Here is a 19,556-nt window from a genome sequence, read left to right on the forward strand (position 1 = left end):
CTGCGGCTTTAGGTGCCCTCCTGGATGCACAGCCCCAGAGCCCCAGGGCCACAGGCTCTAGTGTAGGAAGCCCTGATGCAGTTCAAACTCCTCTCCCTGGTAGTTAAGGCCTTTTCTGACTCCCACTCCGTTCCCAGCTATTAATTTCCATTTGGCCACACCACCCATCATCACAATGAATTATTTGTAGTTCCCAAAAGCGCCATAGTGTCTCAAATTTCTATGTCTTTACACAGTAAATGTCTCATTGACTTGCCTTCCTTTCTCCTCCTCATATGTCATCAAACTCGAGTTCACCTTCGAGATATGTTGCCAGGATGCTGCCCTCCTCTGTGCCCCCGCTTGCACACTTGCAAATACCTTTGCTGGAACATCCAACACCTTCTCTCTCTGGCTGATTATTTTCATACTTTGCTCCCCTACTAATTGTGGACTCCCTCAGAGTGTGGACGGCATCTGATTCATTTTAGTATTTCCAGATGTACCTTGTGCATGTACCTATACTGGTCAAGTAAACAAGTGACAGCCAACAGTTTCAATTTGTCTCTTAAGAGAGCTCAAATTTAAAACAAAGGAGTGCTCGGCCGGCCGTGGTGGCTCAAGCCTGTAATCCCAGCACTTTGGGAGGCCGAGACGGGTGGATCACGAGGTCAGGAGATCGAGACCATCCTGGCTAACACAGTGAAACCCCGTCTCTACTAAAAAATACAAAAAACTAGCCGGGCGAGATGGCGGGTGCCTGTAGTCCCAGCTACTCGGGANTGGGAGGTGAGCCGAGATGGCACCACTGCACTCCAGCCTGGGCGACAGAGAGAGACTCCTTCTAAAAAAAAAAAAAAATACAAAAATTAACTCGACGAGGTGGCGGGCGCCTGTAATCCCAGCACTCTGGGAGGCCGAGACGGGCGGATCACGAGGTCAGGAGATCGAGACCATCCTGGCTAACACAGTGAAACCCCGTCTCTACTAAAAAATACAAAAAACTAGCCGGGCGAGATGGCGGGTGCCTGTAGTCCCAGCTACTCGGGAGGCTGAGGCAGGAGAATGGTGTGAACCTGGGAGGTGAGCCGAGATGGCACCACTGCACTCCAGCCTGGGCGACAGAGAGAGACTCCTTCTAAAAAAAAAAAAAAAAAAAGGAGTGCTCAATCTCTGACATTCACCCTCCTCATCTATTGTAGAGGATACCAAAACCTATGTCTTTCAAATTTCAAATTACAACACAATGATAATAGTGAAATAAAATTAGCAAGTAATAAGCAGCAAGTGCAAAAAAGAAAATATAACAGAGCAGACCACAATAAAATTGAAAATATCAGCCCGGTGCAGTGGATCACGTCTGTAATCCCAGCACTTTGGGAGGCTGAAGTGGGTGGATCACCTGAGGTCAGGAGTTAGAGACAAGCTGACCAACATGGTGAAACCCTGTCTCTACTAAAAATACAAAAAATTACTGGGCGTGGTGGTGGGTGCCTGTAATCCCAGCTACTCAGGGGGCTGAGGCATAAGAATTGCTTGAACCCAGGAAGCAGAGGTTGCAGTGAGCCAACATCGTGCCATTGCACTCCAGCCTGGGCAACAAAAGCGAAACTCCATCTCGAAAAGAAAGAAAAAAGAAAAGAAAGAAAAAAAAATCAGAGGCACATAGATAGTAATAGGTTTCCTTCACGAATTTTGTTTTGCCTATAGACACACATACACGTATGTGTTCTCTAGGTCAAGATGTAAAATTTTTTTCTTACTATGAGTCATGGTCAAAAGTGTGAAAGCCATTGGAAAAGGAAACGATTCTTAAAGAATAAAAGCAAGAAATATCTGAAACATATTTCCATAGCAAAGACTGTCTTTTCCATAGCAAAGACAAGTTGTGTTTTTTCCTAGTCAACCGAATATCAGAAAAGCCACTGATTTCATTTCAAAAATGTATTTTAAGCAAAGAAACTCTCGTTACGTCTTATATATGTATGAAGGAGGATAAATTTCACTCATAAAGGAACTACAACTTTTCCAAAGGTCAGTTTGGCAATATCTCTTAAAATTACAATGGCATTTGGCTTTGGACTTAGCAAATATACTTCTTGCAATTTAGGCCACACACCATCTGATGTATATAAAATGTTACTTACTGCAGGTGTTTAGTTGGGTTTTGGTAATAACAACCCAAATGCTCACCAACTGGAAATGGTTACATAAATCATTCCTTACTTATGGTTTATAAAGTGGCATATTAGCCATAAAAAAAAGAAGAAATCTCTTTAGATTTGGTTAAGAAAATATCTCCAGGACATTTGCTTCATTTGAGAACATCAAGATACAGAATAGTGTTTAAAGTATCCTAAATTTTTTGTTAAGATGTAGGAAAAAGACATGCCCCAAAACTATCAACAGTAATTGCCTGTAAGGATGGGAAATGCCAGAAAGAACCTACAATCTGAATTATTTCTTCCAAGATGCTAAAATAGGTAAATATGTTTAGTAAAGAATAATGAGCAGAAAAAGAAGGTATAGTGGTATCAATGGCCTGCACACCACTTTTTACTCTGCACACCATTTTTTACAAGAGGCAAGTACCTCTTGCCTGTTCTCAGTCCATGTCCAAGCGGTGATGACCGCAGTTCCTCATTCCTCAGGCTGACCATGAGTATCAGAGCAACCTCATTTCTACAGTTTTTGGTTAATGGGTGAACACATGACTAGGCAGTCTGAATCTGGCAGTCTGAATCTGAACGGGAATGTTTTAGAAGTACTTTGAATTTTAAGTTCAATAAATAATAAACAAAACTTTGAAATTTAACTTGAATTTTAAGTTCAATTAAAAGAAAATGTTAACTATTAGGATCACAACTCCTTTAAAGGTATTAATGATCTTGATTTAAGAAATGTTCCCTATCCCGCTTCCCCCATCCAGAAGACAAAACTCAAAGACTTAGAAAGAAAACAATATAAAAATGCTTACGCAGCTAATGGAAATCCAGCTTTAGTAAGGACAATGATATTGACGATAGATCCTCCATGCTCTTTCATCCAGGAGTTGTAAACTGCAGGATAGAGGCAAACTCGATCATTAAATTTTTAAACAGTGTCCTGCTCCTCCTGATACCTTGTTTCATCACAGTGCCTGTTTGGTATGTTTTACATGTTCATTTACATTTTCTTATAAAAAAGCCTGATTGAGGTAAAATTTACACATCATAAAATTCATCTACATTAAGTGTGCAATGTAATGACTTAATAAATATACACAGAGTTGTGCAACCATTACTACAATCCAACTTTAGAACCTTTCCATCACCCCAAAAAGTTCCTTCACACCCATTTGCAGCTCAACCCATCCCCAGGAAAACACTCATCTTTCTGTTTCTCTAGATTTGCCTTTACCTTTTCTGAAAATCTCATGTAAAGTGAATCATACAATATGTGGTCTTTTGTGTCTAACTTCCTCCACTTAGAATCATGTTTGTGAGGTTCATCCATGTTGTAATGTGTTAATAGTTCCTTTCTGATTGCTGAGTAGTATTCTGTTATGTGCATATGCCATATTTTATTTATCCACTTATCAGCTGATAAACATTTGGATAGTTCCTCTTTGGGGCAATTAATGAATACAAATCTTTGTGTGGTCATATGTTAACTCTGTTTAGCTTTTAAAGAAACTGCCAAATGGTTTTCCAAAGTGTCCCCACCATTTTACATTACTCTCAGGAATGCATGTGGGATGTAGTTTATATACACCCTTGCTGTCTGATTTTTTCATAATAGCCCTCTAGTGAGTGTGAAGTGGTATCACACTGGAGTTTTTATTTGCATTTCCCTAATGACTAACATGTTGATCTATACATCTATCCTATGTCAGTACCACACTGTCTTAAAATCAAGAAATAGCTGTGAAATCAAGAAGCGTTAAGTCCTCCAACTTTCTTCTTTGGCAAAATTGTTTTGGCTTTTCTGGGCCCTCTGCATCTCCATATATAGTGTAGGATCAGTTTGTTAATTTCTGCAAAAATGTACAGGGATTGCACTGAATCTACAGATCAATTTGGGAAGAACTAACACATTAACAATATTGAAACTTCTAACCCATAAACACTGAATATCTTTACATTATTTAAATCTTCTTTGATTTCTCTCAGCAGTGTCTGGCAGTTTGTAGCATACACGTCTTACACTTCTTTTGTTAGCCTCATTGTTAAATATTTTATGATTTATATATGCTGGAAGCTCCACTTGATATGTGGCACCAATTCTACTCATACAAATCAAGATAATGCTAGAGATGTATCTCCAGACTCTCTTCAACAGAAACCCAAATTCTTAGAATTTAAAGATCAGACAAAATTAAATACTCAATCCTATTAAGGGCTTAAGCAAAAATAAGAATACCTTACCATTATTACAGACTGCTTCCCTGTGAGTTTTTACCAATTCATAATATAGAACAGAAAAAAGAATGTAAAACCAGTAGAAAAGAAGACATAAAATACGACATATTCTGAATCTAAGAAAATTTTTTCACATTATTTTCACATTGCTAAATTTGGGATGCCTTATAGTTGGTGGTATCTTACAATTATAAATAGCAGTGTTTTTACTTTCTTAATGTATATAGAATGATGGTGAATTTCACAATTAATTATATCTTTGGCTCAATGAAATACAATAGTTATTTTTAAACAATACGATCATACACCTAGAAAACCCGAAACTAGTTTGACAAACTATTAAATAAAGCTGCAAATTATCAGTTAAAGCTAGAAGATACATTTGAAAAAATAAGTTTTCAATAAACCAACAATAGTCCAGCTGAAAAATAAAGTGAAAAAGAGTCCATTCAAAGTAGCAATAGCCATGAAATATATCCAGGCATATAATCTTAATTTAAAGTGATCTATGTGATTCAAACCACAAACCTTTGCCAAAAGATATAAACAATATTTTATTAATGAAAAGACATGTTATGATGGAAAGATTCTATGTTTAAACATGTCAATTATTTCCAAGTTATTAAATTTAACACAATTCCAATCAAATTTCCCCAGGATTTCTGAGGAAGAAGCTTGAATATAAAATTCATGTCAAAGAATAAATGGGCCTGGTGTGGTGGCTCACACCTGTAATCCCAGCACTTTGGGAGGCTGAGGTGGATGGATCACCTGAAGTCAGGAGTTCAATACCAGCCTGGCCAACATGGCAAAACCCCATCTCTACTATAAATGCAAAAATTAGCAGGGCATGGTGGCACGTGCCTGTAATCCCAGCTACTCGGTGGGCTGAGGCAGGAGAATTGCTTGAACCAGGGAGGCAGAGGTTGCAGTGAGCCAAGATCACACCACTGCATTCCAGCCTGGGCAACAGAGACTCCGTCTCAAAAAAAAAAAAAAAACAAAGAAAACAAGAATAAATGGTCATGAATAGCCAAGAAAAGTTTGGAAATAAAAATAAACAAAGCAATATTTTCCATATCATATCAAATACTGAAAACTATATAAAACCATTTGTTTTTAGCACAAGAAAGGAGAATAACCATTTATTTAAATTATTCTACACAGACTTTCTGCTTCTGGACAAATACCACCATATACATATATTTATTTATTTCCTAGTTCTGAAAATGTCTAGAAGAAATGATAACCCAGTAGTAGTGAACACATGTAGCACCCAAATCTCACCTTCTAAAAATCATTCCCGGCTAGGAGTGGTGGCTCACACCTGTAATCCCAGCACTTTGGGAGGTCAAGGTGAGAGGTTCACTTAAGCCCAGGAGTTCAAGACCAGCCTGGGCAACACAGAAAAACTGTCTCTATGAAAAATTTAAAAATTAGCCAGGCGTGGTGTCATGTGCCTATAGTAGCAGCTGCTCGGTAGGCTGAAGCGGGGAGGATTGCTTGACCACTACACTCCAGCCTGGGTGACAGAGGAAGACTCTGTCTCCAAAAAGTAAATAAATAAATAAGCGAACAACAATTATGATTCCCTAGTAAAGGGAACTAGGTCTTCTTGGAGAAACAGGTCTGAGCCATGTCAAAAAGACACAGAAGCCAGATCAGCCAGACAACTAGAATGTCAGAAAGAAAATGACAATAATGAGTTAGAAATACTGAATAAAAATAAATTCCATTCATCAACAGTAATGCTTAGGAAAAAAAAGAAAATATAACTGATGAAAACTAAAACTAAAAGCCCCAAATAAGTAAAAGCAAAATAATAGGCCTTGTATTCTTTTATTTATTTGTTTATTTATTTATTTTATTTTATTTTATTTTTTATTTTGAGATGGATCCTCGCTCTGTTGCCCAGGCTGGAGTGCAGTGGTGTAATCTCGGCTCACTGCAACCTCTGCCTCCCTGGTTCAAGAGATTCTCCTGTCTCAGTCTCCCAAGTAGCTGGGACACTCTGCCATGCCTGGCTCATTTTTTTTTTTTTTTTTTGTATCTTAGTAGAGACGGGGTTTCACCGTGCTGCCCAGGCTGGTCTCAAACTACTGAGCTCAGGTAATCCGCCCACCTCGGCCTCCCAAAGTGCTGGGATTACAGGCATGAGCCACCATGCCCGGCCGGCCTTGTATTCTTTACAAGCCAGTTTTGGCTAATAAAAATCATTGCTGAATTTCAATTCCGTAGACTTTTAATTGACAGTTGTTAGCAAGGAATCTTGGATTAGTAAGACATTGCTGATTTGCTTGTTACAAGGAGTGAAAGCACCGAGCTATACAGCTTGGGTTAGAGACCACTAGTTGTCTCCCAATACTCAGTCTCTCTTTCTTCCACAGAAATAGAATTTGTATTAGGCACAAAGCTGCCCACCTAAGGACTCTATTTCCCAGTTTCTTTTACAGCTAGGTATGATCATTTAACTGAATTCTAGCCGATGAATGTGAGCAAACATCATGGTGCTACTTCCAGATGGTGCCCATAAAAGGAATAGGTGAGCATTACACTTTTTCCCCATTCCTGCTGTCTGCAATGCACATTTGATAGCAAGAACTGGAGCAGCCCTCTTCAATCATGCAATGGAAATCACAGGTCAAGAACAGTAGAGCAATAAGAAGGATCCTTGGCCGGGCGCGGTGGCTCAAGCCTGTAATCCCAGCACTTTGGGAGGCCGAGACGGGCGGATCACGAGATCAGGAGATCGAGACCATCCTGGCTAACACGGTGAAACCCCGTCTCTACTAAAAAATACAAAAAAACTAGCCGGGCGAGGTGGTGGGCGCCTGTAGTCCCAGCTACTCCGGAGGCTGAGGCAGGAAAATAGCGTGAACCCAGGAGGCGGAGCTTGCAGTGAGCTGAGATCCGGCTACTGCACTCCAGCCTGGGCGACAGAGCGAGACTCCGTCTCAAAAAAAAAAAAAAAAAAAAAGAAGGATCCTCAGTCCCTAATGATTATGAAACTACCATGTAATCCTCAGACTACCTACCTGGACTTTTTATGTGAGAAAAATCAACTAATGTTACTGGAACGATCCAGCTTGTATGGCAACTTATACAGAGCTTGATTCTGCTAGACAGGTAGGGATGTCTGCAAGACCTCTGACTTGTAGACACTAAGAATATAAAGCCTAATTCAGGTTGGCATGAAGACCCTTTGAGTTAGGGTTGTACTTGGTCTGTATTTTTCTTTTCTTTTCTTTTCTTTTTTTTTTTTGAGACGGAGTCCTGCTCTGTCGCCCAGGCTGGAGTGCAGTGGGGCGATCTCGGCTCACTGCAAGCTCCGCCTCCCGGGCCCACGCCATTCTCCTGCCTCAGCCTCCTGAGTAGCTGGGACCACAGGCGCCCACCACTGTGCCTGGCTAATTTTTTGTATTTTTAGTAGAGACGAGGTTTCCCGTGTTAGCAAGGATGGTCTCGATCCCCTGACCTTGTGATCCGCCCGCCTCAGCCTCCCAAAGTGCTGGGATTACAGGCGTGAGCCACCACGCCCGGCCCCTTGGTCTGTATCTTTCATCATAAGAAAGAGTTGGGTAGTTTTTAAAGAATCTCTTGCCGGAGCGGTGCTCAAGCCTGTAATCCAGCACTTGAGGCCAAGACGGCGGATCATGAGGTCAGGAATCGAGACCATCCACTGGTTAACACGGAAAACCCCATCTCTACTAAAAAATACAAAAAAAAAAAAAAAACCAATAGCCGGGCCGTGGTGCTGGCGCCTTAGGTCCAGCTACTCGGGAGGCGAGCGAGAATGGCGTAAACCCCGGAGGCGGAGCTTGCAGTGAGCTGAGATCAGGCCACTGCACTCCAGCCTAGGCCACAGAGCGAGACTCCGTCTCAAAAAAAAACAAGAATCTCTTGAGTTAGCCAACTCAGGAGCTCAGTACTAACAACCCACAAAACACAACCTTTAACCCAAACGCTGTATGTGCATGCTAATTAGTTGTTAGAGCATACAGACTCTGTCTCTGGTATTCTCCCTGAATTTATTTATTGGTTCTGCGAAAAGATTTAATAGATTCATTTCTTAAAAACAAAACAAGTGTGAGAGTTTTCTCCAATTTTATGAACAAGTTTATAGCTAAATCTATGTACAGATCATTAATAATTTCCTCATAATAAATTCCAAGAAATAAAATGATGAGATTGATGGATATCCACACTTTATAAATATTGCCAAATTACTACACTGAAATGTACCAATTTACATTCCTATGCTGTAAGTGAGAAAATCTAGGCAATAAATGTTAATGACATGGGGCTTCTGAGTCCCTCATAGGATTCCTGAGATCTCTAACTAAAGACGTGGTGACTTGTGGATACTGATGGTACTTGCCTGCTTTGCACATGTAGAAGGTACCCGTCAGGTTGGTCTCAAGCACGGCGTGCCATCCCTTAGAACTGATGTGTTCAGCAGGAGAAAGAAACTGGCCTCCTCCATTGTTCACCAAGAAATTGATCTTACCAAAAGTATCTAAGGTAGATTTGACCAAATTATTCACCTAAAGAAGAACATTGGAAGTTACTAAAAGTAAAAGTTTACTAGCCTAACCTGCTACCTCACCTGACTGTTTGCTCTAGACAGAGTCTGCAATCTCTCACAGTCACTCCAAGTACCACAATGAATGAACATGCAGCAATGAATAACCCTAAAAATCCTACACCAATGAGTAATGTACCAGCACCCAATACCCACACATCACAAAGCTAAAATTGTAATTTTGATGACAAGATAGATCCAAGGGCCTGGAACCCTCTTGAGTAGGGCAGGCCTCTGTCATATGTTAATTTGTAAGCTACCAACCCAGAATAAACACTGATGAAATCAGATTAAAATGAACATTAAAAAATGACTCAAGGGGCCAGGCATGGTGGCTCACGCCTGTAATCCTAACACTTTGGGAGGCCGAGGTAGGCAGATCACCTGAGGTCAGGAGTTTAAGACCAGTCTGGCCAACATGGTGAAACCTGTCTTTATGAAAAATACAAAAATTAGCTGGGCATGGTGGCATGCACCTATAGTCCCAGCTACTCAGGAGGCTGAGGCAGGAGAATTGCTTGAACCCGGGAGGTGTAGGTTGCAGTGAGACGATATCGCACCACTGCACTCCAGCCTGGGCAACAGAGGAAGACTTTATCTCAAAAAAAAAAAAGATAAAAAATGACTTAAAGGGCAAAAGGCCATCTCTACCTGAGACCACACTCTTGCCTCCCTTCCTCTCCTTCTCCAGTAGTCACTGGCTCAGTAAATCATTAACATGAGAATCTTCTTCACAGTCTCTGCTTCTAGTGAGCCTTATCTAAGACAGCTACAATAGGAGAACCTGAAGCACAGCCAGGTTTAAGAACCACTACTGCAAATTACAGTGAATGAATAAACGATACAGATAGATCTCCATTACCTCCTCTTCATTCCGGATGTTGCATTGTACGGGAATGACTCGTGCCTGGTTTGTGGGATGTAGGCTGGCCTTCAGTTCATCTGCCGCAGAATTCAATCTCTCCAGCTTACGGGATGCAATGACCACATTACTCCCTGAGGAGAAACAGCCAGAGAACAAGTAAATATGCCTTCATGAGATGCAGTGAACACATTACACCTTGAGAAGTAAATAGCCAGGAAACAAATAAATATGCCTTCACGAGTTGTCCAAATTCCAACAACAATAATATTAAAAAAAATCATGTCTTCCATTTTTTGAAGTATTTTTTATTTTAGAGTCAAGGTCTCACCCTGTTGCTCAGGCTGGAGTGCCGTGGCTCGATCATAGCTCACTGTAACCTTGAACTTCTCCCAGGCTAAAGCAATCCTCCCACCTGGCCTCCCAAAGTTCTGGGACTACAGGCACAAGTCACTGCACCTGGCCATGTGTGTTCCCATGTCTTAAAAAAAGCTGAATTAAGACTTCTGCTTCTGAACAAGATGGAATAATAGAAACTGAATTTGCCCTCCATCCTGAAATAACTAAAATATTGGACAAAATATATGAAACGATGGTTTTCTGGCACTGGACATCAAGTAGCACCGGATGGTCATCTCTGGGAGAGTGAAAACAAACATGAGCCCTTGGATTTCCCCAGCTTGCTGCCTGGAGAGAGGTTCTAGACTGCAGCAAGGGAGGGGAACACGTTCAGAGACCAAAGTCTCCCTGGTGGAAGAGATGAAGTTAGGAGTCTAGGGAGCCAAGGCAGTGAGATTGCCCAGGGGATAGGGAGAAAAGATATACAGAGAGAGAGAACTCCAGAGATCTGCAGAGTCTCTCTTGAACCTTCACCTGAGTACCGATCGATGCTTGGGAATAAATCAAAGAGGAAAGAACCACCAAAAATGGGCAGGGAGATCAAACCCTGGCACTCACACAGCACTGGGAACTGTTAAGTGTGCCCAGCAGAAGAAAACCTTTCACAGGGCATTCTGTAAAATACGCAGAAGCAGATGGCTTCCGCAGTGAGGCAAAATTCACCATAAACTAAAGGCTGCTCAGATCAAGCCTCTTTTAAAGTATTAAATTGTTTTCAAGTGACCTAACTGTATCCCAGAACAAAGCTCAAGAGTATATGTATGTGTATATATACACACGTATATTTATTTTACATATACATTTTTATATATATACATATATGTATATATGTATATATACATATATATACATATATGTATATATGTATATATACATACATATATACACATATATAATATATATATATATTTTTTGATACGGAGTCTCGCTCTGTCGTCAGGCTGGGATGCAGTGGCACAACTTCAGCTCACTGCAATCTTCGCCTCCCGGGTTCAAGTAATTCTCCTGCCGCAGCATCCCAAGTAGCTGCGACTACAGGCATGCACCACCAGGCCCAGCTAATTTTTGTATTTTTAGTAGAGATGGGGTTTCACCATGTTGGCCAGGATGGTCTCAGTCTCTTGCGCCTAATAATATTTATAAGAATATAAAAATAACCAACATGCACCAAGGTCAATTTAGTATCTGGCATCCAACAAAAAAACTACCAGGCATGCCAAGGAACAGGAAAATAACAGCACATAATGAGGAGAAAAGTCAATTAATAAAAACAGACCCAGGCCGGATGCAGTGGCTCACACCTATAATCGTAATCCCAGCACTTGGGAGGCTGAGACGGGCTGATCATGAGGTCAGGAATTTGAGAACAGCCTGACCCAACATGGTAAAACCCTGTCTCTACTAAAAATACAAAAAGTAGCCAGGCATGGTGGCGCGCGCCTGTAATCCCAGCTACTCAGGAGTCTGAAGCAGGAGAATTTCTTGAACCTGGGAGGCAGAGGTTGCAGTGAGCTGAGATCACCCCACTGCCCTCCAGCCTGGGCAACAGAGCAAGACCCTGTATGAAAAAAAAAAAAAAAAAAAAAACAGAACCGGAACCGGAAAGGACACTGATGATATAATTAAATAGATCAGTGATGAAGAGAAAAATCTTAAAAGCAGCCAGAGAAAAACAACGCATTAAATATAGAACAAGAAAGATAAAGACTTCTTTCAGAAACAATGCAAGCCAGAAGACAGTGAAACATCTTTACGGTACTAAAAGCAATGAAAAAGATGGTGAACTTAGAAATCTTGACCCAGTGAAAATATCTCTCAAAAATGATGGCAAAATAAAGACTTTTTCACCCATATGAAAGCTGGAAGAATTCATCAAGGTGTTCTGCACTACAAAAAAGATAAAAGGAAGTCCTTCAAGTAGAAGGAAAATGATGCCAGATAAAATCTAAAATAAACAGAAAAGAAAGAGAACTAAAAACGGTTCGTTTGTGTGTTTGTTTTTGAGACAGGGTCTTACTCTGTTGCCTAGGCTGGAGTGCGGTGGTGATCTTGGCACACTGCAGCCTTGACCTTCTGGGCTCCACTGATCCTCCTACCCCAGCCTCCCGAGTGGCTGGGACCACAGACATAAACCACCATACCCGGCCAATTTTTTTTTTTTCTTTTTTTTTAAGTAGAGATGAGGTCTGTGTTGCAGAAATAGTAATTATGTGAGAAAATATAAAGATTTTTCTTCTTTCTATTCAGATCTCTTTAAAAGGTAGTGATAGTTCAAAGCAAAAATAATAATGTATTATAGGATTTATAACATACGTAGAAATAAAATGATTCCCTCCTTCTCCTTGAGAATAATAGCACAATGGCTAAGAAGGGTGAAATGGAAGTAGAGACAGTCCTTCCTTTGCTCTGCTCTAATATGCTCTGATTTCAGTTAGCTTAAAGACACCAGTCTCTCAACAACATGGTTCAAATTTCAATAACCACGGTATATTAACTCTAACTGCATAAAATGCAAACTTCACTGCTAGCTTTTCAACCCACAAATCATAAATAACAGATGCACATCAAAATCAGTGATTAATCAGTGATTAATCATGTCATTTCTTCCAACATCTATCAGTGAATGGCCACTGTGCATCTCTTCTTCAGTTCAGAAGAGCTCAGACAGCAAAGAATATAGCTGTGTCACCTCCTGGTTTTTCAACAAGAAACCCAAGTGACATTTTACAAAAACACATGATCTAAAGGAGGGACTGGTCAACAAACATGAAAAGTGAGACCAAGAAATGAAAATCTGTAACACTGGAAGCGAAATTAGAATTGCATATCAGGGGAATTATAAAAGGGGAATGCATGACACTGCCACCATTCTAGAAACTACAGAAAGCCAGAAGATCTTACTGAAGGCAAACTTAACATAATGAGGAAAGTACATGTGACAAAGAAGACGAAGATATCCCAAAGGAAGTGACACCCACAAAAAATTTCACATTAAAGAAACTTTTGGGGCTGGGCGTAGTGGTTCACTTCCGTAATGCCAGCACTTTGGGAGGCTGAGGTGGGCAGATCACAAGGTCAGGAGTTTAAGACCAGCCTGACCAACATGGCAAAACTCCGTCTCTACTGAAAATACAAAAATTAGCCAGGCATGGTGGCGGGTGCCTGTTAATCCCAGCTACTCAGGAGGCTGAGGCAGGAGAACTGCTTGAACCCGGGAGGCAGAGGTTGCAGTGAGCTGAGATTGTACCACTGCATGCCAGCCTGATGAGAAGAGCAAGACTCTGTCTCAAAAAAAAAAAAAAGAAAGAAAGAAAGAAACTTTTGGAAATATTTCATGACATTGAAAGTATAAAAGATAAAATGTTGGAAGCTGATCCAAACATAGAAAGGAGTATGACAATTTAACAAGGTATAGGAAAAATGCTTGCTCCATATCATAAGGTGTACAATGAGAAGGCAAGCACTAATCGAATGACTCGACACACTTTTCACATGAAAATAAAAGTTTAATTTTCAATACTGAGTTTTTAAATTGTTTATTTTTAATTGACAAATAACTGTATACATTAATGGGGTAAAACGTGATATTTTGATACATAAATATACTGTGGAATAATGAAATCAGGCTAATGTATCCATCACCTCTTATACTTATCATTTCTTTGAGGTAAGAACATTCAAAATCCACTATTTTCACTATTTTGAAATACATAATGCATCACAAACTATAGCCATCATGCTGTGCAATGGATCATCAGAACTTATTCCTCCTGTCTAAATGAAACTTTGTACTCTTTGACCGACATCTAGGAGACTGAAGGAAGGAAGATGAATGCAGAAATGAAAACTTAAAAGAAACTGTTTTAAAGGAAGGAGCCAGGGGAACAGAACTCCCTGCTTCTAGTGAGCAAAAACAGCAGCCTTGAGCGTCTACAGCCTTTTGTATTTATAGGGTAGAAAGAGCAGGGAGGAGGAGGAAACAATTGGTCAGCTGCTCAACTGATCACAGGTTCACATTATTGCTAACAAGCTTCAGATGTGCCTCATCACAAGAAACACTTGTGCCTGGGTCGTGACTATCTTCAGCATTCCTTCTGGTTGGCAGTTTGTCGGTTTGCCAACATTCTGCGTTTATGAGAACAGTTTGCTGTTTGCTTATATACCCTCCAGTGGTATACTGAGTTGATCAGGACCCTCACTCTTTCGGCCTGCAACATCTCTCCCTTTCTGTTTTTTGAATTGAGAAAGGCAATTGCAAAATGTGTAGCCTTGGTGGTTCATTCCGTCTTCACATTCAGCATGTACTGGGGGAAACCAGGCCCATGGTTGGGATCCATGGGTCCCTCTAATCTCCTGTTATGTGGTCGCACACACCTTGAGGGCACCCACACAGTTTGTTCATCTCCTGCAAAAACACATACCCTCGTCCCCACGTTAGTAAATCAATGGAAACAGAAGCAAAGGCTTTTGTGGCTGTGGCCAGGAGGCATGCCGAAGCATCTGCTCCACAAGCTGTAACTCAGCTTCTGCCTCTTTGGTTAATTACCGTGGGGTAAAACTTCTCATTGATAAGGAGATGCAGGCTCTTTCTGATTAATAGAAGGCACAGGGAAAGCAAATTGAAGTTCATCCTTCTCGTGCAACAATATAGCAAAAAAAAAACCTTGGCCGGGTGCGGTGGCTCACACCTGTAATCCCAGCACTTCGGGAGGCCAGGGCGGGTGGATCATGAGGTCAGGAAATCGAGACCATCCTGGCTAACACAGTGAAACCCTGTCTCTACTAAATATACAAAAAAATTAGCCGGCAGGGTGGTGGGTGCCTGGAGTCCCAGCAACTCAGGAGGCTGAAGTAGGAGAATGGCGTGAACCCAGGAGGTGGAGCTTGCAGTGAGCCAAGATCATGCCACTGCACTGCAGCCTGGGCAACAAAGTAAGACTCCATCTCCAAAAAAAAACAACAACAACAAAAATGATCCTTAACAACTTCAATTTGTACTGTACAGGTGGGTCCATTAAATGCTGTGGGTTGTGATAGAAAAATCTCTCTCCTAGTTGTACTTGCAAATCCTTGATTCCCTCACTTCTCCCTTAGTGGAGAAGTGTGCAACTTACAGGGAACAAGCCATAGTTGTACAATATACTCTCCTGGTTCAAAAACCCAAAGATCTTGTGACACTATGACTACCGGAATGTCTTCTTCACAATCAAAATCAGCAACTCCTCGGACTACAGTAATGCCTTGCAAGTGAAGATGACTTTTGCCAAAAAGTCTCTATTTAACTCTATCCCCATTTCTATTTATCCCTACTTATCTCTATTTGTCCCTGCAGGCCTCTTTAGGTCCCTTCAGGTCTCTGTTTGTCCCTGAAAGTCCCTGTTTGGGCGCCACTTTGACAACAATTTCTGAAGGTCATGAAATACTTGTACTTTTTCCCATTGACTATTTTTGCTTTGCATGGTTTCAGCTTGCATGATCATTGTTACAATGCTACAATGCCATGCAAAAGCAAAGACTACCTATGAACTGTTAAGTGGTTCTTTTACATATATATTTTAAAGATGAGGTCTCATTGTGTTGCCTAGGCTGGACTGCAGTGGTTTTTCAGTGTTAAATTCTATGTGAGGTGATACAGTTATAGACTGTTCTCACCCTAATACAGCATTTCACTGTATCATAATTACCTGTTAATTTAACAGTCTGCTCCACTCACTGTCATCTCCTGGAAGGTAGGGACCCTGTAATTGCTCTATTTGTTATGCTAACACACAGTCCAACATATACATGTGGAATAAATGAAGCTCATAATGGCACAGAGTACAAGGGCTCTCCATTTGGCCTGAACTATTTTAGTTGTATAAGATAAGCTAGCTACTGCATATTAAAATAAGGCATTTTATTTCTTATCTTTATAGATGTAGCGGTGACAAGTGCAGTTTTGTTACATGGATATATGTGTAGTGTGGGCTTTTAGTGTACCCATCACCTGAATAGTGGACACTGTACCCAACAGGTAATTTTTCAACCTTCACTCCCCTGCTTCTACCCTCCCACCTTTTAGAGTCCCCAATGTCTATTATTCCACTCTATATGTCCATGTGTACCCACTCTCTACCTCCCACTTATAAGTGAGAACATGCACCATTTGACCTTGTTTCTGAATTATTTCAGAAATAATTATTTCAATTATTATTAAGCCTCCAGTTCTATCCATGTTGCTGCAAAAGACAATATTTCATTCTTTTCATGGCTGAGTAGTATTCCATGGTATATATAACATATGTTCTTTATCCAATCATCCATTGATGGGACAGTTAGGTTGATTCCTTAACTTGCTATTGTGAATAGTGCTGTGATAAACATACTAGAGCAGGTGTCTTCTTCACATAGTGATTTATTTTCCTTTGTAGATACCCAGCAGTGGGTTTGCCAAATTGAATGGGAATTCTATTTTTAATTCTTTAAGAAATCTCTATACTGTTTTCCATAGAGCTTGTACAACGTAAGGCAATTTTAAAACTATGTTTAAAGTTTAGGTTATAATTTAGTAAACTAAAATGGTAACAATTTTGGAAATTCTCGTGTGCAATCTGAGGGATTTATGAAGCAAAATTGGAAAGATTCACCATGAGTTCTTTGTAAGCCTTGCCTAACTTTAAAATGGAATTTAATTTCTCTAAATATATAATGTTCAACAAAACAGAAGTTATATGGTTAGGAGAATGCTTACTCCTTTCTCCTTTTGTTTCCAGGAGGGCCCTCTTCTCCCAGGAGGAAAAGTAACTGAAACACAGTCACACACCCCATAACAATGTTTTGGTCAATGATAGACCACATATATGGCAGTGGCCCCATAAGATTAAAGTGGAAGTTAAACATTCTTATCATCCAGTGGTACTGTAGCCACTGTAATGTCATAGGTGCAATTACTTTATTTTTTTATAAATTTAGTTTAGCCTGTGTGTACAGTGTCTATAAATTCTGCAACAGTAAACAATAACGGCCTAGGCCTTCACATTCACTTATCACTCCCTCACTAACTCACCCTGAGCAACTTCCAGTCCCACAAGCTCCTATGTCCTATGCAGTGTTCTATACAGGTGTACCATTTTTTAATCTTTTATCCCATATTTTTCCTATGTCTTTTGTATGTTTAGATATGTTTAGACACACAAATATTTACCTTTGTGTTACTATTTCCTACAGCATTCAGCACAGTAACATGCTGTACAGGTTTGTAGCCTAGAAGCAATAGGCTATACCATATAGCCCAGGTGTATAGTAGGCTATACCATCTAGGTTTGCCTACCTCTCTATGATGTTCACACTATGATGAAATCGCTTAAGGATGCATTTCTCAGAAGATTTCCCCTTTGTTAAGTGACACATGACTGTATATACTTCCAGACTAATCCAACCCTCAGTTAGGTTTCTGTCACTTAGAAGAAATAGCTGAGCTGATCAGTGAGATGGAAAGGAGAAATAAGCACCCCAGGACAAGCCACCACCTCCTTCACCCACTTCTTTCTCTGATATTTCTGCCTTCAACATGTGTATTTTTCATTCCATTTCCCAGAGTAGGGCATAGGCTCCACAGGGCAGGGATTAAAAACTTCACCTAGGCTGGGCGCGGTGGCTCACGCCTGTAATCCCAGCACTTTGGGAGGCCAAGGCCGGTGGATCGCTCGTGTTCAGGACTTCAAGACCAGCCTGGGCATCATGGTGAAACCCCACCTCTACTAAAAATATAAAAACAAATTAGCTGAGCATGAAGGCACATGCCTGTAATCCCAGCTATTCAGGAGACTAAGCCACGAGAATTGCTTGAACCTGGGGGCGGAGGTTGTAGTGAGCCAAGACTGTGCCACTGCACTGCAGCCTGGGTGACAGAGTGCGACTGTGTCAGAGAGAAAGAGAGAAAGAGAGGGAGAGGGAGAGAGAAAGCAAACAAGAACACTAAGGTGATTAATGCCTAACTTTGTCCAAGACCTCAAATAAAAAATATGGTGAGACTATAAATAGGATGATTCACATGGATTATCTAAATAGAAGTTTACTAAATTATCACTTGTTACTATCTGAAACCTCAAGACTTCAGGACGGTTGTCCACTACAAGTAAAGATGCACTGAAATACAACTTTACAAGTCCATTTACTTTCACTGGTAGAACTTCCATCATAGACAAACTTAAACTAGGGTGCAAACGTATTACAGGGAAAAACAATGCAATGCTGGGTAAAATAAAAACCTAAATGTCCATTCAGGAAATGGTTAAATAAGTTATTACAGATCCACACAATGGAATACTATGCAGCTTTAAAATGAATGAGATATGACTACAGTACTACCATCGAAAAACACAAGATATGAGCCAGGCATGGTGACTCATGTCTGTAATCCCAGCACTTTGGGAGACTAAGGCTGGAGAATCGCTTGTGGCCAGGAGTTCAAGACCATCCTGGGTGAGACCTTGTCTCTAAAAAAAATGTGTTAATTAGCCAAACATTGTGGTACATGCCTATAGTTTAGACACTTGGGAGGTTGAGGCAGGAGAATCATTTGAGACAGTAGTTCGAGGCTGCAGTGAGTTATGATGGCACCAGTGTACTCTAGCCTGGGTGACAGAGCAAGATCCTGTCTCTAAAAAAACAAAGAAAAAACAAGATATTTTAAGTATATATATAAATATATATATACACACACACACATATATATATAAAATGATTACAGAGCAGGAATACTGTGATCCCAATTTTGTAAAAAACAAATATATATACGTGTGTATACATGTGCAATTAAATTAATAGAAAATCACCAGGAAGGGAATTTAGAAAAAGGGCAGAATGGGTAAAGCTCATTTTTTCTTTTATACACTTCTATACTATTTTATTGGAAACCTCTTATGTTACCTTATAATAAACTAGAAAAATATTATATATAATCCTGACCTTTCATGCTAAATCATTTGAATAAACTTTCTGTTTATATGTAGCTAGAGAGATCCTGGAAGCACAACTGACCTGGTTAGAACAGGTATAGAAGGCCAGGTGCGGTGGCTCACGCCTGTAATCCCTGCACTTTGGGGGGCCGAGGCAGGCGGATCACGAGGTCAGAAGATTGAGACCATCCTTGCTAACACGGTGAAACCCCATCTCTACTAAAAATACAAAAAATTAGCTGGGCGTGGTGGTGGGCGCCTGTAGTGCCAGCTACTCGGGAGGCTGAGGCAGGAGAATGGCATGAGCCCGGGAGGTGGAGCTTGCAGTGAGCCGAGATCACGCCACTGCACTCGAGCCTGGGCAACAGAGCGAGACTCCACCATCTCAAAAAAAA

At 40.6% G+C, this 19,556-nt stretch overlaps 1 protein-coding gene across 1 annotated transcript in view; it reads right to left on the reverse strand.

Annotated features, from left to right (window-relative positions):
• PECR (peroxisomal trans-2-enoyl-CoA reductase) overlaps positions 1-19,556 on the reverse strand; it is a 41,474-nt gene that overhangs the window by 17,162 nt on the left and 4,756 nt on the right. Inside the window, exons 2-4 of the mRNA XM_017895482.1 lie at positions 9,824-9,957; positions 8,758-8,923; positions 2,957-3,038 (exon numbers count right to left, since the gene is read on the reverse strand). Of these exons, the coding sequence (XP_017750971.1) occupies positions 2,957-3,038; positions 8,758-8,923; positions 9,824-9,957 (382 nt within the window). The remainder of the gene's footprint in view (positions 1-2,956; positions 3,039-8,757; positions 8,924-9,823; positions 9,958-19,556) is intronic.

This window comes from Rhinopithecus bieti, unplaced genomic scaffold (genome assembly GCF_001698545.2).
Source record: "Rhinopithecus bieti isolate Rb0 unplaced genomic scaffold, ASM169854v2 scaffold_26676, whole genome shotgun sequence".
In the NCBI taxonomy this organism is placed as follows: domain Eukaryota; kingdom Metazoa; phylum Chordata; class Mammalia; order Primates; family Cercopithecidae; genus Rhinopithecus; species Rhinopithecus bieti.